At 41.6% G+C, this 24414-nt stretch overlaps 1 protein-coding gene across 3 annotated transcripts in view; it reads left to right on the top strand.

Annotated features, from left to right (window-relative positions):
- Positions 1 to 24414, top strand: part of LOC135512329 (apoptosis-stimulating of p53 protein 2-like) — a 60209-nt gene that overhangs the window by 5292 nt on the left and 30503 nt on the right. For 2 of the 3 annotated variants that reach the window (XM_064934253.1, XM_064934251.1), the window contains exons 2-8: positions 12375 to 12522; positions 15651 to 15764; positions 18576 to 18646; positions 19169 to 19270; positions 21637 to 21796; positions 21931 to 22112; positions 23568 to 23732. In XM_064934253.1, coding sequence (XP_064790325.1) covers positions 12375 to 12522; positions 15651 to 15764; positions 18576 to 18646; positions 19169 to 19270; positions 21637 to 21796; positions 21931 to 22112; positions 23568 to 23732 — 942 coding nt within the window. Of the gene's footprint in view, positions 1 to 12374; positions 12523 to 15650; positions 15765 to 18575; positions 18647 to 19168; positions 19271 to 21636; positions 21797 to 21930; positions 22113 to 23567; positions 23733 to 23980; positions 24023 to 24414 lie in introns of all 3 variants that reach the window. The other variant, XM_064934250.1, reaches the window with a different exon arrangement.

Below are 24414 nucleotides of genomic sequence, written 5' to 3'. Positions count from 1 at the left end.
TAGCTGAACTAGCAAGTCTGTGTGTATGGTTACCAAGGCAACTACTCTAGCTAGTAAACATACTGGCTACTTCAGCGGATATTGTCACCTTTATACTGGCAAATGAATACAATTCTAATGGCAAATATGTTAATTTATAGCGATGGTATCAAAGGGATAATCAACTCAGGGCTCTGCGTTCTCTAGAAAAGAATGCAATGCCATGGAAGGTCATGCGTTGTGGAACACACCTTCCACGTCAAGTACTATTTTCCAGAGAACATAGCCCCTCGTTGAGTGTCCCTAGACATTTTGGGACAGAAAGACACTTTCAGTGTAAACGTAAAAGACTGAAACAGATATAAAGTATGTAGAAAAGATGATGGACCTATACAACAGCCAGGGATGGTCAGAGGAATTTGGGTCCCACTCGCACTCACCTGTGCCAATGATCTCGTTATACTTTATCCTGCTCATTCCAAATTCGGTTTAGTTAAACCTCTTAAGGATCTGACCCTTTTTTTCTTCTTCAATTTTCGCCTAAAATGACAAAATTGGATAACTAGCTCAGGACTTGAAGCAAGGATATGCATATTCTTGATACCATTTTAAAGGAAGCACTTTGACTTTGTGGAAATGTGAAGTTAATGTAGGAGAATATCACACATTATATCTGGTAAAAGATAATACAAAGAAATAAAAAGTGTTTTTTTTCCCCCCCATCTTTGAAATACAAGAAAAAGGCCATAATATAATATTGTAGTTTAGGCGCAATTTAGATTTTGGCCACTGCGCAATGTTTCAGATTGATCCAGTGACGTGTTGCAATACTGGACCATATTTGTGCTGAATTGGTCAATTGATACGCTTTCAAGTACATAACTATAGAGAACATAGAACAATTATATGATAATACAAGATGTAAGTTTACACACTACCAGGAATGTCATACATGATGGATCATTAGCTTTATACACTAACTTTCACACATCTAGATGGCCCGGGCGTGGTGGGTGTGGAGACAGCAGGGATTCAAACCTTAGAACCCAGTTCTTATATTTTAATATAAAAATGGATTTTATCAATCAAAACTATGATACATTTTTATCTCTGGGACCCTCAGGATGACAAATCAGAGCAAGAATACTGTATGTAAGTATATTATTATCCTTCAGAGGTGAATGTATCGAACCAGTTGCCATGATACGTGTTGTTATTTTGCACTCTCGTCAAACAATAGCATGGTCATTTTTCACTCTATTAGCTACTGTATATTGGACAGTGCAGTTAGATTAACAAGAATGTAAGCTTTCTGCCCATATAAGACATGTCCATGAAACGTTTATGTTACTTACAATCTCATGCTAATTACATTAGTGCACGTTAACATCTACGGGATCGGTTGAGCTAACTTGTCCCTTCTAAAATATGAATAAATGGTATTGGGGTTGTTGATCAACTCATTTGCCTAGTTAAATAAAAAAAATAAAAAAACAGTTTGTCTAGGATAGGGAAGAATAAAATTCTTGTTAGTTGGCTCATTCTGATTAATTTGGCTCCCATTTCTCTTTTCTCTTGTAGAAGGCTCATAGTTGCCTCACGTCACAATATAATATGCAGAATAGAGAGACCATGAAAGGAGGAGTTTGGAGGGAAACATGGTGCAGTGCAGACAGAGACTGGAGGTTATGCTGAATATAAGTGACGTAGCCTACTGCAGACTACAGCACAAGTTGTTAGCTACCGCTCTCACCAAAGACCTTCTCTCCTCTGTCTTCCACTTTAGTGGAGGTAGATGAACAGGATTAATGCACAGAGTATTCTGCCATGCGTAGATGAAAAAGGAATAATATATAGAGTATTCTGCTATGAGTAGATGAAAAGGAATAATGTATAGATTATTTTGCAATTTGTTTTTGAAGGACTGCCCAGCTGGAGCAGAGCCAAGTCTTCAGGCCCAGAGTTCTGCAGAGAGGACGGAAAAACAGATGCACACACCGAGCGATGCTGCCTGTCTTGATGCGGTCTATTGACTTCCTTAGAGGGGGCTCGCTCAACAAGACCTAGCTGGATCGCTTTATCACCCCAGAATATATGTAATGGACAGAGACTGTGTGCGCTTACATATGTGCGTGTGGGACCTGGCAGCATGTTGTAGGTGACTCTGACTTGGTGCACACGGTGGTATTGATGTTTGCTCTCTAAGCAGGCCTTTAGTTACTTTGACATTGAAGTCTAAAGCTCTTACTGTGCCTCATGTTTAGTCCTGGGGATCTGATAATGGAAACTGCTAAGGGGACAGTTTTGACAACCCCCCCCCCCCCCCCTCACCTTCTCTCATGGTAACTCAACAAAATAGATATTGACTTTGTACTAAAGGAGAATAACATACAGTAGTATTGACCCTTATTTTGCGGGACAGTGTAGCCTACACAAATCATATTTCTCTTGCAGCACCACATGTGTCGTAGGTAATGTGTTAATTCTATTTGAGTGGGAGTGGCACACACACACTGCCCTCGTCCTACTTCTTGTAATTGGCTATTTTAAACCCAGTAGATATGAAAGCATGAAAGCATGCCTAAACAACTGGAAACGCCTGATAAGCCGTTCCCCCAGCAATCTGCCTTAATGGTTAACGTTAGGATTGGGAGTAGACCAGTCTGATCTCAGATCAGGGCAGTCAATACCTCAATCCCATTGGGCTAGGTCATCATGACTCTACAAGGTGTGTGTGCGTGTGTGTGTGTGTGTTAAGGGGGCACGGTAGTGTCATCAGCTGTAGCTCCTCTCCTGCTCTCAGAAGTGCTTTCATAAAATGAATCACAGACAGATAGGGTTTGATCTTGTTCTGCTACCAGCAGCTTTCATCAGACAGAACCATGCCTGTCTAGTCACAACAGGATATTGTGTGCACCTGCTATCTATAATTTGACTGGCAGCGGGCACACTCTTTTAGGACATTATTAGAAACCAGCCATATTCCTCAAGCGGGTAATGCAGCACAGCATCTCGTTCCAACCTCCCTTTTTTTTGGTTGTGATACTGAAACTAAACCTTCACTTTCAGGGCTGATTATACTAGGCTATGTTTTTGATAGTGTATAACTATTGTATCTTAGTCATTGCTCCTGATTGCTGACCTGTGCAGGTGTTTGTCCCTGACGTGTCTTATCTCCATTCAGGCCACGTGGTACCCTTGGCCTGTGTGTTACTGGAGAACTACGGTGATGCTGCAGCTGCTGCACTCTCGCTTGGGTGAAAGTGTCTATATGTTTTGCTCTGCTTTGTTAAACAGCTGTTATCCTGTTTTGTTATTTCTTAATCGACTCATTAGGTTTTTATTGACCTGCGCTTATTTCTCCGGCTGTGGCATTAATTCATATTTTAATGAGCTCCGGGGTAGTGTCTCAGCACCACTCTCCACACTTTAGTGCAATTTTCTACTGCACTTCCACTCTCCCGTTCTGCTCTAGCGTTTCTATTAGCTTCAATATTATTATAGATCATGTTGACCTGAGAGAATGTGCGTGATAGAAAATTATTTCATCAGGACATTGAGAAAATAAATGGAATTTACAGGTAACTGCCAAAATAAAGGAAATGCTAACAACTTGACATAATAGGGCATTGGGCCACCACGAGTTGACAGAACAACTTCAATGTACCTTGGCATAAATGATCGTGTCTGGAACTCTATTGGAGGGATGTGACACAATTCTCCCATGAGAAACTCCATAATTTGGTGTTTTGTTGATGGTGGTGGAAAATGCTGTCTCAGGCGCTGCTCCAGAATCTCCCGTAACTGGTCAATTTGGTTGATCTGGTGATTGAGACACACACACACTTTTTTTATACCTTTTATTTAACTAGGGAAGCCAGTTAAGAACAAATTCTTACTTTCAATGACAGCCTAGGAACAGGGGCAGAACGACAGATTTGTACCTTGTCAGCTCGGGGATTTGAACTTGCAACCTACCGGTTACTAGTCCAACGTTCTAACCACTAGATCTATCCTAGCCATGGTAGCCCAAAAAATGGGAAACTGGGCATTTTTATACATGACCCTAAGCATAATGGGATGTTATTTGCTGAATTAACTCAGGAACCACAACTGTGTGGAAGCACCTGCTTTCAATATACTTTGTCTCCCTCGTTTACTCGTGTTTCCTTTAATTTTGCAAGTTAACTGTATGTGCTACTTTTTGGCAACAAATGGGCAATATACTGGCCATAATATGCAGTACTGTATATTTTTAGTATCCACCACTCCTCTCTAATCTCCTCTTCCTCTCTCGTGATATATTCAGGAGTATTTTACCTACAATGTATTTTGTGTGAAAGGGAGGGAGAGATGGATGAAGGTCAGGAGCAGAAGCCACCAAGTGCCAACTCATCCAGTGTAGGCTGAAAGAGAGCGCAATGACATGGTCTGTCTGGATCATTAACTTTAGTGCTGAGCCCCAGAGGGCTTTACCTTATGTCACAACTCTTTCGTTCTCTCTCTCATTTCACTCTCTCCCCCCTCCCTATCCCTCTCTCCTAACATTAACAGGGTCCTCTGGATGTCCTACATTCTTTGCACGAGCTGATGTTGTCAACTGCTGCCTGTAGTGATTTCTGGGCGACTTTTCCTGTCCTGCTGGGATTTAAAGCCCTCCTGTAAAATAGAGCTAATCTATTGCATTGAAGAGTCAAAGGGAACTCCATGCTTGTCGTACATGATTTGTTGCCCCACACAACAACCAAGCAGCCATAAACGATCATGTATCTGGGTCACTGTTATTTGAAACCTTGCAGAGCGAATCTGGCAAACCCCTCCTACAAAGCTGAAGCTTCTACTCTCCTAGAGCTGTTGAATGATCCACACACACTGTAGTCCAGTGGTTCAAAAATGTAATTTTATTGGTCACATATACACATTTAGCAGATGTTGTAGTGAAATGCATGTAAAGAAGTGGAGTGCTGGCTCGAGGTTGAGGTTTCCCTTCTAAGCAAAGGCTGATCCCAGATATTTGGCACAGAGCTTGGATAAGCTTTAAGCACAGATCTAGGACCAGGACAAAATAACAACAGCAACTAAAACTATTCAGTGTTGAGGAACTTAATGAGGGCAGGGGGCTCCCCTTTTAGGTGACGTTTGTGAAAGATTTGTCTGTCATTGTTAACCCTTTCTCTTTATCTGGGGTGGTACTTTGTAGGGTTGGCTTGAATCTCTGAAACCACTGTGACCCTTTCATTTACAACCCCCCCCCCCGTCCGTCACCCTACTGATGTAAGCCAAGCATGGGCTATGGTTTATTACCTAATTGTTTTATAAAGTGTACATTTGCATCCTAATTTACCAAAGCTACTGGTTAGGTCTGGACCACCTAGATTATCTGCATCATCAGCAGTGAGTTTAATTGTTTGTATTGGGCGGTTGCTTTTGATGACTTACACCTGCACATTTAAAAAGAGAGAACATTTATGGTTAGAATGGACTCTTAGAAGTATGGCTACCTAGTTAGGACAATGTCAGTGTTTTGAAAAGACAGAATAAGTGAATGGAATGTAGTTGATGCCTTTTTGGAATCTGCTCTAACTGTTCTGGTGCTCTCACATAAAGCCACACAAGGACAGGAACCCATTTTTGACCATTGAGATGCAGTGACGTGTGTGGAGCCCACTCCTTTGAACATTGTGCCTTCGGAAATCAAATGTATTTATATAGCCCTTCGTACATCAGCTGATATCTCAAAGTGCTGTACAGAAACCCAGCCTAAAACCCCAAACAGCAAGCAATGCAGGTGTAGAAGCACGGTGGTTAGGAAAAACTCCCTAGAAAGGCCAAAACCTAGGAAGAAACCTAGAGAGGAACCAGGCTATGTGGGGTGGCCAGTCCTCTTCTGGCTGTGCCGGGTAGAGATTATAACAGAACATGGCCAAGATGTTCAAATGTTCATAAATGACCAGCATGGTTGAATAATAATAAGGCAGAACAGTTGAAACTGGAGCAGCAGCACGGCCAGGTGGACTGGGGACAGCAAGGAGTCATCATGTCAGGTAGTCCTGGGGCATGGTCCTAGGGCTCAGGTCCTCCGAGAGAGAGAAAGAAAGAGAATTAAAGAGAGCATATGTGGGGTGGCCAGGAAAGTATTCAGACCTCTTGACTTTTCCACATTTTGTTACATTACACCCTTATTCAATTTGTTTTTATCCCTAGCATTCTACACACAATACCCCATAATGACACAGCAAAAAGTTATTTAGAAATTTATGCTAATTTAAACAAATAAATATTCTTACCGTATTGACATAAGTATTCTGACCCTTTGCTATGAGACTCAATTGAGCTCAGGTGCATCCTGTTTCCATTGTTTATCCTTGATTTTTCTACAACTTGGAGTCCACCTGTAAATTCAATTGATTGGACATGATTTGGAAAGGCACACAACTGTCAATATAAGGTCCCACTGTTGACAGTGTATGTCAGAACAAAAACCAAGCCATAAGGTCGAAGGAATTGTCCTTAGAGTTCCGAGACATGATTGTGTTGAGGAACAGATCAGGGGAGGGTACCAAAACATTTTTCTGCAGCATTGAAGGTCCCCAAGAACACAGTGGCCTCCATCACTCTTAAATGGAAGCAGTTTGGAACCACCAACTCTTCTTAGAGCTGGCAGCCCGGGCAAACTGAGCAATCGAGGGAGAGGGAGGTGACGAAGAACCCGATGGTCACTCTGACAGAGCTCCAGAGTTCCTCTGTGGAGATGGGAGAACCTTCCAGAAGGACAACCATCTCTGCAGTATTCCACCACTCAGGCCTTTATGGTAGAGGGACCAGACAGAAGCCACTCTTCAGTAAATTGCACATGACTGCCTGCTTGCGCAGACCAGCTGGCTGGTGTGTTTACAGACATATTCAATCAATCCCTATACCAGTCTGCTGTTCCCACATGCTTCAAGAGGGCCACCATTGTTCCTGTTCCCAAGAAAGCTAAGGTAACTGAGCTAAACGACTACCGCCCCGTAGCACTCACTTCCGTCATCATGAAGTGCTTTGAGAGACTAGTCAAGGACCATATCACCTCCACCCTACCTGACACCCTAGACCCATTCCAATTTGCTTACCGCCCAAATAGGTCCACAGACGACGCAATCTCAACCACACTGCACACTGCCCTAACCCATCTGGACAAGAGGAATACCTATGTGAGAATGCTGTTCATCGACTACAGCTTGGCATTTAACACCATAGTACCCTCCAAGCTCGTCATCAAGCTCGAGACCCTGGGTCTCGACCCCGCCCTGTGCAACTGGGTACTGGACTTCCTGACGGGCTGCCCCCAGGTGGTGAGGGTAGGCAACAACATCTCCACCCCGCTGATCCTCAACACTGGGACCCCACAAGGGTGCGTTCTGAGCCCTCTCCTGTACTCCCTGTTCACCCACGACTGCGCGGCAACGCACGCCTCCAACTCAATCATCAAGTTTGCGGACGACACAACAGTGGTAGGCTTGATTACCAACAACGACGAGACGGCCTACAGGGAGGAGGTGAGGGCCCTCGGAGTGTGGTGTCAGGACAATAACCTCACACTCAACGTAAACAAAACTAAGGAGATGATTGTGGACTTCAGGAAACAGCAGAGGGAACACCCCCCTATCCACATCGATGGAACAGTAGTGGAGAGGGTAGTAAGTTTTAAGTTCCTCGGCATACACATCACAGACAAACTGAATTGGTCCACTCACACATCGAAAGCATCCTGGCGGGCTGTATCACCGCCTGGTACGGCAACTGCTCCGCCCACAACCGTAAGGCTCTCCAGAGGGTAGTGAGGTCTGCACAACGTATCACCGGGGGCAAACTCCCTGCCCTACAGGACACCTACACCACCCGATGTTACAGGAAGGCCATAAAGATCATCAAGGACAACACCCACCCGAGCCACTGCCTGTTCACCCCGCTACCATCCAGAAGGCGAGGTCAGTACAGGTGCATCAAAGCTGGGACCGAGAGACTGAAAAACAGCTTCTATCTCAAGGCCATCAGACTGTTCAACAGCAACCACTAACATTGAGTGGCTGCTGCCAACACACTGACTCAACTCCAGCCACTTCAATAATGGGAATTGATGGGAAAGGATGTACAATATATCACTAGCCACTTTAAACAATGCTACCTAATATAATGTTTACATACCCTACATTATTCATCTCATATGTATACATATATACTGTACTCTATCATCTACTGCATCCTTATGTAATACATGTATCACTAGCCACTTTAACTATGCCACTTTGTTTACATATTCATCTCATATGTATATACTGTACTCGATACCATCTACTGTATCTTGCCTATGCTGCTCTGCACCATCACTCATTCATATCTTTATGTACATATTCTTTATCCCCTTACACTGTGTATAAGAAATTAGTTTTGGAATTGTTAGTTAGATTACTTGTTGGTTATTACTGCATTGTCGGAACTGGAAGCACAAGCATTTCGCTACACTCGCATTAACATCTGCTAACCATGTGTATGTGACAAATAAAATTGATTTGATTTGCTTGGAGTTTGCCAAAAGGCACCTAAAAACACGATTCTCTGGTCTGATGAAACCATCATTGAACTATTTGGCCTGAATGCTAAGCGTCACATCTGTGCTCTTATGGGAACTGTCAGCTGTAGGACCTTATATAGACAGGTGTGTGCCTTTCCAAATCATGTACAATCAATTGAATTTACCACAGGTGGACTCAAAATCAAGTTGCAGAAACATCTCAAGGATGTTCAATGGAAACAGGATGCACCTAAGCTCAATTTCGAGTCTCAGAGCAAAGGGTGTGAATACTTATGTTATTAAGTTATTTCTGTTTAACATTTTTAATAGGTTTGCAAAAATGTCAAACATTTTTTTTGTTGCTTTGTCTTTATGGTGTATTGTGTGTAGATTGACGAGAACAACAATTGAATCCATTTTAGAATAAGGCTGTAATGTAACAAAAACATTGAAAAGTGAATGGATCTGAATACATTCCGAATGCACAATACACTTAGTGTACCAAACATTAAGAACACCTGCCCTTTCCACGACAGACTATCCAGGTGAAAGCTGTGATCCCTTATTGACGTCATCTGTTAAATCCACTTTAATCAGTGTAGATGAAATGGCGGAGTCAGGTTAAAGATGTAATTTAAAGCCTTGAGACAACTGAGAGAGCGATTGTGTATGTGTGCCCATTCAGAGGTTGAATGGGCAAGACAAAATATTTAAGTGCCTTTGAATGGGGTAGGGTAGTAGGTGTCAGGTTTGAATGTGTCAAGAACTGCAACAGTTCTGGGTTTTTCACGCTCAAGTGTCCCATGTGTCTCAAGAATGGTCCACCAGCCAACTTGACACAACTGTGGGAAGAATTTGAGTCAACATATGCCAGCATCCCTTTGGAATGCTTTTGACACCTTGTAGAGTCCATGCCCTGACAAATGTAGGCTGTTGTAAGGCCAAAAGTGAGTGCAACTCAATATAAGGTGTTCCAAATGTTAGTTTATTAAATTTTCAGTGTGTTTATATGGACACACCTACTCATTTAAGGATTTTTCTTTAGTTTGACTATTTTCTACATTGTAGAGTAATAGTGAACACATAAAACATATGAAATAACACATGGAATCATATAGTAACCAAAAAAGTGTTAAATAAATTAAAATCTATTTTATATTTGAGGTTCTTCAAAGTAGCCACCCTTGATGCCTTGATGACAGTTTTCTACACTCTTGACATTATCTCAACCAGCTTCATGAGGTAGTCACCTGGAATGCATTTCAATTAACAGGTGTGCCTTGTTAAAAGTTAATTTGTTGAATTTCTTTCCTTCTTTCCTTCAGTTATTCGGTGACAAGGTAGAGGTGGAATACAGAAGATCGCCCTATTTGGTAAAAGACCAATTCCATATTATCGCAAGAACAACTCAAATAAGCAAAGAGAAATGACAGTCCATAACTTTAAGACATGCAATTCAGTCAATCTGGAAAAAGTCAATCCTGGAAAAGAAGGTTTAAAGTTTCTTCAAGTGAAGTTGCAAAAACCATCAAGCTATGATGAAACTGGTTCTCATGAGAACCGCCACAGGAAAGGAATACCCAGAGTTACCCCTGCTGCGGAGGATAAGTTCATTAGAGTTGACTGCACCTCAGATTGCAGCCCAAATAAATGCTTCATAGAGTTCAAGTAGCAAACAGATCTCAACATCAACTGTTCAGAGGAGACTGTGTGAATCAGGCCTTCACGGTCAAATTGCTGAAAAGAAACCACTACTAAAGCAAACCAATGAAAAGAAGAGACTTGCTTGGGCCGAGAAACATGAGCAATGGACATAAGACCGGTGGAAATCTGTCAATTGATCTGATGAGTCTAAATTTTTGATTTTTGGTTCCATCTGTGTGTCTTTGTGAGACTCAGTGTAGGTGAACGGATGATCTCCGCATGTGTGTTTCCCACTGTGAAGCATGGAGAAGGAGGTGTGATGGTGTGGGGGTGCTTTGCTGGTGACAGTTTCAGTGATTTATTTAGAATTCAAGGCACACATAACCAGCATGGCCACCACAGCATTCTGCAGCGATACGCCATCCTGTCTAGTTGGCGCTTAGTGGGGCTATCATTTGTTTTTCAACAGGACAATGCCCCAACACACCTCCAGGCTCTGTAAGGGCTATTTGACCAAAAATGAGAGCGATGTAGTGCTGCATCAGATTATCTGGTCTCCACAATCACCCAATATCAACCCATTTGAGATGGTTTGGGATGAGTTGGACTGCAGTGTGAAAGAAAAGCAGCCAACAAGTGCTCAGCATATGTGGAAACTCCTTCAAGACTGTTGGAAAAGCAGTCCAGGTGAAGCTGGTTGAGAGAATGCCACATGTGTGCAAAGCTGTCATCAAGGAAAAGGGTGTTTTCTTTGAAGAATCTCACATTTTTAAATATATTTTGTTTAATACTCTTTTGGTTACTACATGATTCCATTTGTGGTATTTGATAGTTCTGATGTCATCACTATTATTCTACAATGTAGAAAATAGTACAAATAAAGAAAAACCCTTGAATGAGTAGGTGTGTCCAAACTTTTGGTTTGCACTGTGTGTGCGCGCTCACCCAGGTAACTGCCAAAATAAAGGAAACACCAACATAAAGTATCTTTAGTAGGGCGTTGGGACACCACAAGCCAGAACAGCTTAAAAACACCTTGGCATAGATTCTACAAGTGTCTGGAATTTTATTGGAGCGATACGATGCCATTCTGTCACGAGATATTCCAAAATTTGATGTTTTGTTGATGGTGGTGGAAATACAATCTCTAGCACCGCTCTAGATTCTCCCATAAGCATACAATTGGGTTGACATTTGGTACCTGAGAGAGCCATGGCATATGGTTGACATCGTTTTCAAACCATTCAGTGACCACTCTTGCCCTGTGGATCTGGGAATTGTCATCCTATGGGAGCATAGCCATGGAAGCCAAAATATTGGTCAAAATTACAATTTTTAGCACTTTTAGTTCCTCACTAGGTAGAAAGACGCTATATAAAGCCAATCCATTATTTGTATTTATTTGTTAATTTTGACTTAGGCAAGTCAGTTTATAACAAATTGTTATTTACAATGACTGCCTACCAAAAAGCAAAAGGCCTCCTTAGGGAACGGGGGCTGGGATAAAATAAATAAATATATATATATATATATAGGACAAAACACACATCACAACAAGAAAGACCTTAGACAACAACATAGCAAGTCAGCAACACATGACAAAACAGCACAGTAGCAACACAACATGGTAGCAGCACAAAACAGGGTACAAACATTGTTGGGCACAGACAGCAGCACAAAGGGCAAGAAGGTAGACAATACATCACGCAAAGCAACCACAACTGTCAGTTAGAGTGCCCATGATTGAGTCTTTGAATGAAGAGATTGAGAGGAAAATGTCCAGTTTGAGTGTTTGTTGCAGCTCGTTCCAGTCGCTAGCTGCAGCGAACTGAGAAGACGAGCGACTCAGGGATGTGTGTGCTTTGAGGACCTTTAGCAGAATGTGACTGGCAGAACGGGTATTGTACGTGGAGGATGAGATCTGCAGTAGATATCTCAGATTATTATTAAGATGGCCTGCCCAGAATTTTTATACATGGGCCTAAGCATGATGGGATGTTATTTGCTTAATTAACTCAAGAACCACACCTGTGTGCAAGCCCCTGCTTTCAATATAATTTAATTGTGTTTCCATTATTTTGGTTTGTGAGCACTACTTTAAGAACTACTGGCTAAAAAACGATACAAAAATACTGGGAATCTCTTTAAAGGATGTCATAATGTTAATATCCTGTGTTTGTCTCTCTCTGCCCCCCAGATGTTCTTGACAGTGTACCTCAGTAACAATGACCAGCATTTTACCGAGGTGCCCGTTACCCCGGAGACTCTGTGCCGGGACGTGGTGGAGCTGTGTAAGGAGCCCGGAGAGACAGAATGCCACCTGGCTGAGATGTGGCGCGGATCTGGTGAGCCTTCTCCCCTTTACACCTGTAGATGCCTGTCAATCTGACAATTAACACCTGTAGAGGCCTGTGAAATAAGGAACCTGTACCAGTAACAATACCTATGATCTAGTGATTACTTGAGGAAAGGCTAATCTTCTAATCAAACTTCAAGAGCATATGAAACATAAATAGGGAGAGTTTAGATAAAATACTATTTTGGAAAGCACATAAAGAATAGAGGTGTACTGACTGTGTGCCAACTGGCCAGACGTGATGCTTCCACATGGACATTATCAAACTAAATCAAGCATTTAATGTGGAATTGGGATTCCTGGGAGTGCACTTTATCTGTGTCTCTGTTGCTAATAAGCTGGGTGTGTTATTCCCTAAAAAACAGTTGTACACTTTTGCGGTCTGCACTGATGTAAAACTGTCTGTGCATTCTAGGCTTGGAAGATATACTGTTTTTTTTCTAAATTATTTGGTTTGCTAACTTGCTAGCTAAGTGGCTAGATGTCAAGATCAAGTTTTATTGGTTACAGCAGAGGCATTCAAACGCCTCCTGGATCAAGATCCCTGTTGCCTAAATGGTTTTATTCATCAAAAACATTAGCACACCTTGTGTGCAATTCCAGTAATACCGTATGCCCCGGTATGATACAGAAACGGTATGACGGTATGAAAATCTGGATACTGCCCTACCCTAGTGTGTAATGACCTGATTAGTTGACTGTCATTTTTTGTTAAGAGTGACAACATGATCGATGTGGTTGGAACATAATAAATACATTGGTGCAATAATCAACTATGTGATTAGTACTTCTGTATAATGAAGAGAAGATGGAAGAGGGTGTTAAAGGTTGGAGTGGTTGACTAATAGGCCTGTTGGATCAGACCCAGCTCAGCTGAAAGCATCAACAACATATCTTTGTCCTTCCCTGAGCCGCCACCTCTCTGGGACATGAAGTGAAAATGTGACTCGTTTCAGGAAGCTAGGCGTATGTCACATGTCACTACTTCACTGAAGAGGCATTTAAATGTAAACATGTATTTTTTTTAATCAGAATGCGTTTTTTTGGTAGAAATGCCTTCTGGAACGTGAACTGCCTTAACTTCTTATGAATGGAATCCCGTTAACCGGATTGGTATGACAACAGCCAGTGAAAGTGCAGGGTGCCAAATATAAAACAACAGAAATCACAAAATTAAAATTCCTCAAACACACATGTATCCTATACCGTTTTAAAGGTAATATTGTTGTTAATTCCACCACAGTGTCTGATTTCAAATAGGTTTTACAGCGAAAGCACCACAAACGATTGTCACCACCAACTCACAGAAAAACACAGCCATTTTTCCAGCCAAAGAGAGGAGTCACAAAAAGCACAAGTAGAGATAAAATTAATCACTAACCTTTGATGATCTTCATCAGATGACACTCATAGGACTTCATGTTACACAATACATGTATGTTTTGTTTGGTAAAGTTCATATTTATATTAAACAAATCTCACTATACATTGGCGCATTACGTCCACTGGTTCCAAAAACATCCAGTGATATTGCAGAGAGCCACATCATTTTACAGAAATACTCATTGTGTGTCAGATTTAAAAAAAAAAACTTTATGGAAAAAGCAAACCGTGCAATAATCTGAGACGGCGCTCAGAAAAAAAATGTATCCGCCATGTTGGAGTCAACAGAAATCAGAAATAACATTATATATATTCCATTATCCTTGATAGTCTTCATCAGAATGCACTCCCAGGAATTCCAGTTCCACATTAAATGTTTGATTTAGTTCGATAATGTCCATCATTTATGTCCAAAGAGCTACTTTTGTAAGCACGTTTGTTGAACAAATCCAAAGTCATGAAGCGCGTTCCCTAGTTGCAGACAAAATGTCAAAAAGTTCCGTTCCTGTCCGTAGAAACATGTCAAACAATGTATGGAATCAATCTTTAAGATGTTAAGATGCTACCAACTTGTAAATAATGATCTTGTTGTGAGGTTATTTTCCTATAATAATTAATACAAATTAGCTGAAGTTAAGATGTTGTCATAATGTGGTCATTATTTGAACTGGTTAGCCTGCTAACTTAACATTTTGGTAGCTAGCTAACAAGCTAGAAACAAACCAAAACATTGCTTAGAAAGTTGTATTTTGTTACCTGATTTGCTAGATTGACATGTACTAAATTCATGTTCAAACGGATGGGTTTATTGGCGTTAAAATATACCAGTTATGCAACCCACATTACTCCCACCTGGCAACCATCGTTATGCACACCTGGACTTCATCAGTACCTTGATTACTTCCCCTTTTATTTAGCCTCAGTAGCCTCAGTCTTCAGGCAGTATTGGTTTGTTTTCATGTTCAGTGCTCAGCTCCTGTTTTGTTCATTTGCCTTTCATCATTGTTATTAAACTCTTCTTCTGCACCTGCTTCCAGGACTCCCTGTGTAATCATGACAAAAGGCCATTTAAAAAAAAAGTGGGTTATACGTTTTTCAACTTTCAAAGCAGAATTACTTTCCCAGTGTTCCTCAGCTGTAGTGTATGCACCATTTTCTAGCTCTGAGTCTCTACTTTTATCCAATGTAAGAAAAAGAAAACACAATTTCAAGTTCTGCTACTTAAGTCTTGATTAAATGCATATCCTCAAAATGTAGATTAGCCTCCCCCAGTCAGTCAGTGTGGTCTGATCGGATTCACAAACCACACGACACGTGTCATACGACACACACATTGACTGCTTTTCTTTTGAGACTAAATTACTAACATTTACAGATGTATGTTTGTCCAATGTATGGATGCTGGATTGGTAGTCACATGCGTGTACATTTTTCCTACTCTTGTTACTTTAAACCAACAATGTAAAACACATCGATACTGCTAGGCAGGGTTAGAATTAAGCACAGATCTTTTTTGGGATGATAGTGGGTTTAAACTTTTTTATTTATTTTATTTTATAGGATGTGCCCATGTCATTATTTCCAAATCTTGGGGGGATGCAATGATTTGTTATGGTTTATTGTTTCCCCAAGCACCACTAACTCAATTCCATAACATCCTAAACCTGTGTGTGAGTGTGTGTGTTCTCTAGTCTAACCCCTTCTTCTCTTCCCCACCTCCACTCCCCCCATCAGAGCGACCTGTAGGAGATGGGGAGCGGATGCTGGACGTGCTTCAGCGCTGGGGACAGCACAGGGCAGAGGTGCGCTTCTTCCTGCGTCATGACCGAGCGCCCAGCAGAGAATCAGGTTAGTTCCCAACCACCTAACAGGATGAGATGGATGCAGAAGAACAAAAGCATGCCACACACCACACATGTAGTACCAGTCAAAAGTTTGGACACACCTACTCATGCAAGATTTTTTAAATATATTTTTTTAAACTATTTTCTGCATTGTATAATTATAGTGAAGACATCAAAACGATTAAATAACACATATGGAATCATGTAGTAACCAAAAAAAGTGATAAATCAAAATCAATTTTATGTTTCAGATCCTTCAAAGTAGCAACCGTTTGCCTTGATGACAGCTTTGCACACTCTTGGCATTCTCTCAACCAGCTTCATGATTTAGTCACCTAGAATGTTTTTCAATTAGCAGGTGTGCCTTGTTAATTTGTGGAATTTCTTTCCTTCTTAATGCGTTTGAGACACTCAGTTGTGTTGTGACATGGTATGGGTGGTATAGAGAAGATAGACCAATTTGGCAAAAGACCAAGTCCATGTTATGGCAAGAACAGCCCAAGTAAGAAAAGAGAAATGAAAGTCCATCATTACTTTAAGACATGAAGGTCAGTCAATCTTGATGCAAAAAGCATTAAGCGCTGTGTTGAAACTGGCTCTCATGAGGTCTGCCACAGGAAAGGAAGATCCAGAGTTACCTCTGCTGCAAAGGATAAGTTCAAATGCTTCAGAGTTCAAGTAAAAGACACATCTCAACATCAACTGTTCAGAGAAGACTGCGTGAATCAGGGCTTCATGGTCAAATTGCTTCAAAGTAACCACCACTAAAGGACATGAGTAAGAACAGGAGACTTGCTTGGGCCAAGAAACATGAGCAATGGACATTATACCGGAAATCTGTCCTTTGATCTGATGAGTTTGGCTTCAACTGCCGTGTCTTTGTTAGACGCAGAGTAGGGGAACGGATGATCTCTGCATGTGTGGTTCCCACCGTGAAGCACGGAGAAGAAGGTGTGATAGTGTAGTGGTGCTTTGCTGTTGACACTGTCAGTGATTTATTTAGAATTCAAGGCACACTTAACCAGCATGGCTACAACAGCATTCTGCAGCGATACACCACATCCCATCTGGTTTGCGCTTAGTCGGACTATTATTTTATTTTTCAACAGGACAATGACCCAACACACCTCCAGTCTGTGTAAGGGCTATTTAACCAAGGAGGAGAGTGATGGAGTGCTGCATCAGATGACCTGGCCTCCACAATCACCCGACCTCAACTCAATTGAGATGGTTTGGGATGAGTTAGAGCGCAGAGTGAAAGAAAATCAGCCAAGTGCTCAGCATATAACTCCTTCAAGACTGTTGGAAAAGCATTTCAGGTAAAGCTGGTTGAGAGAATGCCAAGAGTGTGCAAAACTGTCATCAAGGCAAAGGGTGGCTACTTTGAAGAATGTAAAATATATTTGTTGAACACTTTTTCTTTTGTTACTATATGTGTTGTTTTAATGTTTTCACTATTATTCTACAATGTATAAAATAGTAAAAATAAAGAAACCCTTGAATGTGTCCACACTTTTGACTTGTACTGTATATACACATGTTCATAAACACACGAGACAGTGTAAAGACACAGCCCTGTTATCAATTACGTGAGTTGTTAGATGTTAGAAAGTAGAAACTCGGATGGCCCTCCATCCCCACAAGACATGGATTGTACAACAGAAGCCTAAGACCCCCTTGATCCACATATGCCTTCAGATTCCAAACAAGCCCTCAGTGACCTAATGCTCCAGGGCTGTCATTGTGAAGGGGTGTTCAAATCACATCTCTATAAATGAGTTTGTCCTCTGGTGGTGGGGATCCTCTCAGCCCCTCGTTGTGTAACTACTAAGCCCTTGACCCCTCACAGCTTGGATCTGGCTCTGGAATTAGATGGCTGTTTTCCTTTCTTGACATTTTAACCTGTTCTTTTTTTCCCCCCACACTGGTAGCTTGTTTGTACTTAGGCCATGTCTTCATAGTTGGCTCACATTGCGTTCTTTCCGATAGAGATGGTTAGCCTTGTGATACAATCCGCTAACTAAGCATTTTGTTTTCTCCTATAGAGAGGGCTCAGTCTTTTTTTTCCCATCTCCTTTCTTCTTTCTCATAAAATGAGCTTAGCTAGCTACCAAAAGAGATGGCTATTTGCTCCATAAAGTTAACTAAGTAGCCTATTAAGTTAATTTGCCAATGTGATATCATTAACTTGTAGGCTATTTTTTGTTGTTGTCCAGAGTTAGTTTTAGAGTATTATTTTGCACAAGAGTAGTCCCCAGGCATAGCCCATAATTGTAACAGAGGTTGTCCAAAACTTTTATTTAAGTTACTTAGTAAAGGCTTTATCTTGGGCCGGTGCTCAAGGGATTAGATCAGGTTCATTGGCTCCCTAAAACCTCCCCAACCACACAAATACGCTACGCATGTGCACCTACACACATTCTGACTCCATGAGCAGCTCCTCAGAAACCCAGAGTGCTGTAGTAAATTTGGAGATTATGACCTGTCTCTGGCGACACTGATCTCTTTGTGCTGGCTGAGTGGTTTAGCTCGTTGCTAATGCTGGCCAGTCTGTATTTGTGTAACCTCCTTGTGAACCCTACTCTCCAGCTGAAGGAACCTTTTGCAGAACGTGTGTCAATGTATGGTATCTGAGCGAGCAGTCGCTTTTTCAGTCACTCATATCAGCTGTAATTCCAACGAACACTTTGCGAGAGTTTCTCATAGTTTCCTAAGCAGACTTGGTGGCTTTTTAATGTTTCCAGTCCCCCAAAAAACGCCTGCTACTTTACTCTTCTCTCCGAGTGTCTTTGACTGAGGTTTTGGTGTGTTTCAGGTGGCTCCCGAGGATCAGACTCAAAGAGGAATGGAGTGAAGAGCCCCTCGGATAGACGGATGGAGAACGGGGTGAGTTCAGAAACCATTGACTTTAGACAAACACTTGGAGACCTTTTTAAAACAGTTTTTCATTCAGTCACTCACTGTGTGCAGTATACAGTTGCTAATTGCAGAGTGTACATGTACATTTCCTATCCCATGATTGGTTGGACTGGGCTATGTTTGACCATTTCCTCTCCCTGCTCTTGGTATGCTGGTGTTAGTTTCAGACTTTTGAACTTGTAACAGCTATAGCTTCCAAAGACAAGGAGCGGGAAAAACAGGTTTGGTTACTCCTGTGTCACCAATCGCGCAAAAAAGAAATCCCTATATTTGAGCTTGTGCTATTTACCCACATGCAGAGACTGTATTTGTTCTACTTGGCTTCAGGCCTGTCCTGACAGATGCAAAACACATATTTCTCTTGGTTTGGAGTGAGAGAGAGGGGGGTGTTTGTACGTAGACTATTCAGTGTTTGTCTTACTTTACCCACTCTGGTGTGTGTGTGCGTGTGCGTTGGCGTGTGTAACTGACTCTCTGTCTGTTGTGCAGGTGTCGGCCCCACGGATGGACATGACTCTGGCTGAGCTGCAGGAAATGGCTGCCAGACAGCAGCAGCAGATAGATGCACAGCAACAACTCCTCGCCTCCAAGGTAACAAGGGAGGGAGGGTAGAAAGAAAGAGAGGGGGGTGGGAAGGGGCTAATGAGACACGGATGAAGAAGGAAAGCAAGCGAGAGCAAGTGGGGTCAGTTGAGAGGGAGATGCTGAGAGCAAGAGAAAGTGAAAGAGGGTGGGTAAAGTGCTGGAAATAAATGGAGAGATTGCAAAACAGAGATGGGGTGAGACAGAGGGAGGGGACTATTAAAGACGAGGACAAAGTGATAGAGAAAAGTTGAGAAGGGGAGTCATCGGGGAGAATTTTTTTTTTAAGGAATAGGAAGAGATTGCAAGATAACCCTTTTGATGAAGCATCTGGTTCATGGGATGGCCTTGAGCAGGTGGAGTGATTGAGAAGGTAACAAACAGGAAAATCAAAACATGTTATGTCACCAAATACAACTGGTGTAGACTTTACAGTGAAATGCTTGATTATGATTCCTTCCCAACAATGCAGAGTAAAAAAATAATAATACAAAGAAAACATTTAATAAAATAGTAAGACAAGGAATAAAACAAAATGCACAAGAATGGAGCGTTGTGTGTGTGTGTGCGTGCGTGCATTGTGTGTATACAGCATATACATTAGTCTAGTGAGGGTGCGTTGGGTCAGTGCAGATAGTTTGGGTAACAATTATTTTACTATTTAGCAGTCTTATGGCTTGGTGGTCCGAGTGAGTTTATAAAAACTGTCATCTCCTACCATTTTGATAGATTGGAGACTGTCAGAAAACGTGGTTGTCACATTAATAATTTGGTTGTTATTCCATTGGTTCCCTCGAGGCAGAGTGGCCCACACTCATTGAATATGCCACTTTTAAATGTTAGAGCAATCACAACTAAAACCTTTTCTTGTGAATGACCTCCATTACTGAGTGCAAAGTTGATTGCATGTGTCTCACTGAAACATGGCTGTCATCAGACTGTTGTGCTGCTCTTATTGAATCTTACCCCCCGGACTACAGCTTTTCATATTCTAACAGAAAAGGGTGTGGGGCCAGCCTCTATTTTTACTAATGCTCTCTGCTGTAAGGACATTTAGTTTGTTTTAAGCATCATGTTTTACTGTTTAAATGTCAGCCACCAGTACTGGCCATCACCCTGTATAGGCTGCCAAGGCACTAACCCACTTTATTTACTGAGGTATCTGAACTATTGTCTATTGTCCTTAAGAACTATGCCAAAGTCATTGTCTTGAGTGATTTTAATATTCATGTTGACAAAGAGACTGACTCCAAGGCCATTGAACATATGAATCTTTTGAGCTCTATGGACTTTATCCAACATGTTACTGTGCCCACCCATAAACAAGGCCTGGTTATTACCAATGGGCTTTCTTTTGACATGTCCTCTTTTGTTTGTTGCTTTACCTGATCACCATTGTGTATTTTTTTACTACCTTGATGTCCATAGCACAGGATAATACTGAATGCATTATTAATTAAGAAACGCTATTTTACCTCTGAAGTTGCTGCAGATTTTTAGTGTATGAACAATACTCCACCTTCCTCTTGTGATGATTTAATTGATCACTTTAATATCAAATTAAGGGCAACCATTGATGCCATAGCTCCAGTAAAGTTGAAAAAGGCCACATCCAAGCATAGAGCCCCTTGGATGAGTGAGGAAACTAATCAATTTAAGAAATTGCAGAAAGGCAGAGTGGAAGTGGAGAAAGTCAAAGTTGCAGGTCCGTTATGCTATTCTGAGCGCGCAAGTTGGCATGTACAGTACCAGTCATAAGTTCGGACACACCTACTCATTCAAGGGTTTTTTCTTTATTTTTACTATTTTCTGCATCCCATTCATGCCTTACTGCATTACATGTCTGAAATGTGCTGTAAGAATAAATATAGATTTGATTTGATCAACCAGGAGAGCGGCCAAGTTAACATGCCTTGCTGGAAAATAGACTACTGTTTTAAAGTATAACCTTTCTCTGGAAATACATGTCACTTTTATGGCACAATGAGTAGTTCATTGTTAAACTTTGACTGTAGTGATATTCAAATGTTCAATTATATCCAAATGACAGGTACTGTATGTTTGGCAGGATAGCATGCCATAAAAGCAGCATTTAATATAATTGAAAACAGGTCATAGATACACCAAAATGTACATACATGTAAAATTATATAGTAGGCTGTCAATTAAATTATGAAGTAAAAAAATTACTTTGATCGGGTAAGGTGTAAGAGCAGCTGCTATGGTTTATAAAACAACAGGCCTCTGTAACCATCCTATTTCTTTTCTCTTACTCTCCCCTCCACAGGAGCAGTGTCTGCTACCTGAAGCCACAGCAGAGGCAGCAAAAACACTGTAATAACGCAATCTCTCCTCTCTACTCCTCCTGTTTTTAGGAGCAGCGTCTTCGCTACATGAGGCAGCAGCAGCAAGCGTCCGAGCAGGAGAGGTTGCAGCGTCTCAAGGAGAATGTGGAGAACCAGGAGACCAGGCTGAAGAAGGTCCGGGCCCTCAAGGGCCAGGTGGAGCAAAAACGCCTCAGCAACGGCAAGCTAGGTGAGCACAGTGCTGCTATGAATGGGCAAGGGATTGGTTGTTGTTTAGATTGATTGAGCGGTGAATTGATTGGTGGATTTGTGTAGGATGACTGACTGATCGATTGGTTCTAACCTCCTCTCTCTCGTCTTTAGTGGAGGAGATAGAGCAGATGAACAATCTGTTCCAACAGAAGCAGAAGGAGCTGGTGGTGGCTGTGTCCAAGGTGGAGGAGCTCAGCAGACAGCTGGAGATGCTCAAGAACGGCAAGATGGACTCCTTCCACGACAACCAGAGCTCTGTGGCTGAACTGGACCTCCTCTACAAGGAGCTACAGGTGTGTATGATTGGAGTTTGCAGATGTGGGACAATTGAAAATTCCATTGTACTTGAACTAAATCCCAGGACCTCAGTTGTTAGAAAGGGTTTTACATATGCAGGCTATTTAGCCCAGGTCTGATTTCAAATCACGTACATTTTGAATGTGGCTTGTGTGGGACTCAAACACTTAACTATCTCTACTACCATGCCCTAACTAATCAACTGAGCCATCAGAACCACTGGTTCATAGCCTCATACAGTGCCTTCAGAAAGTATTCACACCCCTTGACTTTTTCGAACATTTTGCTATTTTACAGCCTAAATTTAAAATTCAATTGCGATTATTCTTTTTTTTTTTTGTCACTGGCCTACACACAGTACCCCATGATGTCAAAGTGGAATAATGTTTTTCGAAATGTTTACAAATGAATTAAAAATGAGCTGAAATGTCTTGAGTTAATAAGTATTCAACCCTTTTGTTATGGCCAGCCTAAATAAGTTTAAGAGTAATCATTTGCTTAACAAATCACATAAGTTGCATGGACTCACTCTTTGTGCAATAAGAGTGTTTAACATGATATTTGAATGACTACCTCATCTCTATACTCCACATATACAATTATCTGTAAGGTTCCTCATTCAAGCAGTGCATTTCAAACACAGACCAGGGAGGTTTCCAATGCCTCGCAGAGAAGAGCACCTATTGGTAAATGGGTAAAACAAAACAAAAGAAAGCAGACATTGAATATCCATTTGAGCATGGTGAAGTTATTAATTACACTTTGGATGCTGTATCAATACACTCAGTCACTACAAACATACAGGCGTCCTTCCTAAAAACCTAGTTCAGTCTACCTTCCAACAAACACTGGGAAACACATTCACCTTTCAGAAGGAAAGCCTAAATCACAAGCCCAAATATACACTGGAGTTGCTTACCAAGACATTGAATGTTCCTGAGTGGACTAGTTACAGTTTTGACTTAAAACGGCTTGAAAATCTATGGCAAGACTTGAAAATTGCTGTCTGGCAATGATCAGCAACCAACTTGACAGAGCTTGAAGATTTTTTTAAAGAATAATGTGCAATTGTATTGTACAGTCCAGGTGTGCAAAGCTCTTAGAGACTTACCCAGAAAGACTCACAGCTGTCATCGCTGCTAAAGGGGATTCTAACATTTATTGACTCAGTGGTCTGAATACTTATGTAAATCATATATTTCTGTATTTAATTTTCAGTACATTTGCTAACATTTATAAAAACATGTTTTCACTTTGTCATTATGTGGTATTGGATGTAGATGGGTGAGAAACAAAATACATTTTAGCAATTTTTTAATTCAGAATGTAACACAACAAAATGTGGAATAAGTCAAGGTGTATGAATACTTCTGATGGCGCACTGTATGTCCTCTACCCTGTCCTCCCATCCTAGTTCAGCTCTCTGACATGTCATCTCTTGTCCCCTCTAGCTGCGTAACAAGCTGAACCAGGAGCAGAACTCAAAGCTGCAGCATCAGAGAGAGAGTCTGAACAAGCGCAACCTGGAGGTGGCGTCTATGGACAAAAGAGTCAGTGAGCTCCGAGACCGTCTCTGGAAGAAGAAGGCCGCTCTGCAGCAGAAAGAGAACCTGCCTGTGAGTGTACACACACACACAAACACACACAGTGTGCATGCACACATACTGTACACGCACAAACACATGTGCACTCGCACACACACTTGCGCACAGATGAGTGCAGAACAACTACTTTGACATCTCAAGACTTTGTGAATGAAATGGAAATGTTTATAGTGAAGCACACCCTATCAAAATTGATAACCTGAGCGCCCCCTTGGGGCTGCAGAGTATAAACACAACTGTATTTTGTTTACCTCTGAAAGCCCCAGATGCCCTGGCCCTCAGAGCCGGCCTCTATCAAAAAAGTAAGACGCCTCAAACCTGTCTCTTGTTGCCTTTCTGCACTGACAAACAAATCACTGACCCACAGGACTGAAATACACTCAGATATCTCTTTCCACAGTCCACTTTTTCAATCTCTCTCTATTCAGCATTCTTCAACCCTCGTCCCTGGGACCCACATAGTGGGAAGATGCTTTTCCCAGCCCAGTACTAACACCTGATCAAGGTATTTTAGTGCTTGGCTGGAGCAAGTGCCTGCACCCCGGTGGCTCCCAAAGATCAGGATTGAAGGACATGAATGGCATGGAATGAATCATTGTTTTGATCCTTGTCACGGGTTTGATTTTTCTATCTCAGTTTACACTCAACATTCCATCTCTTCAGCCCAACTTGACAAAAACAACTCCAGGAGAGG

Source organism: Oncorhynchus masou, chromosome 24 (genome assembly GCF_036934945.1).
Source record: "Oncorhynchus masou masou isolate Uvic2021 chromosome 24, UVic_Omas_1.1, whole genome shotgun sequence".
In the NCBI taxonomy this organism is placed as follows: Eukaryota; Metazoa; Chordata; class Actinopteri; order Salmoniformes; family Salmonidae; genus Oncorhynchus; species Oncorhynchus masou.
Note: the sequence above shows the minus strand (reverse complement) of the source record. Positions and strands in the feature narration are given on the sequence as shown.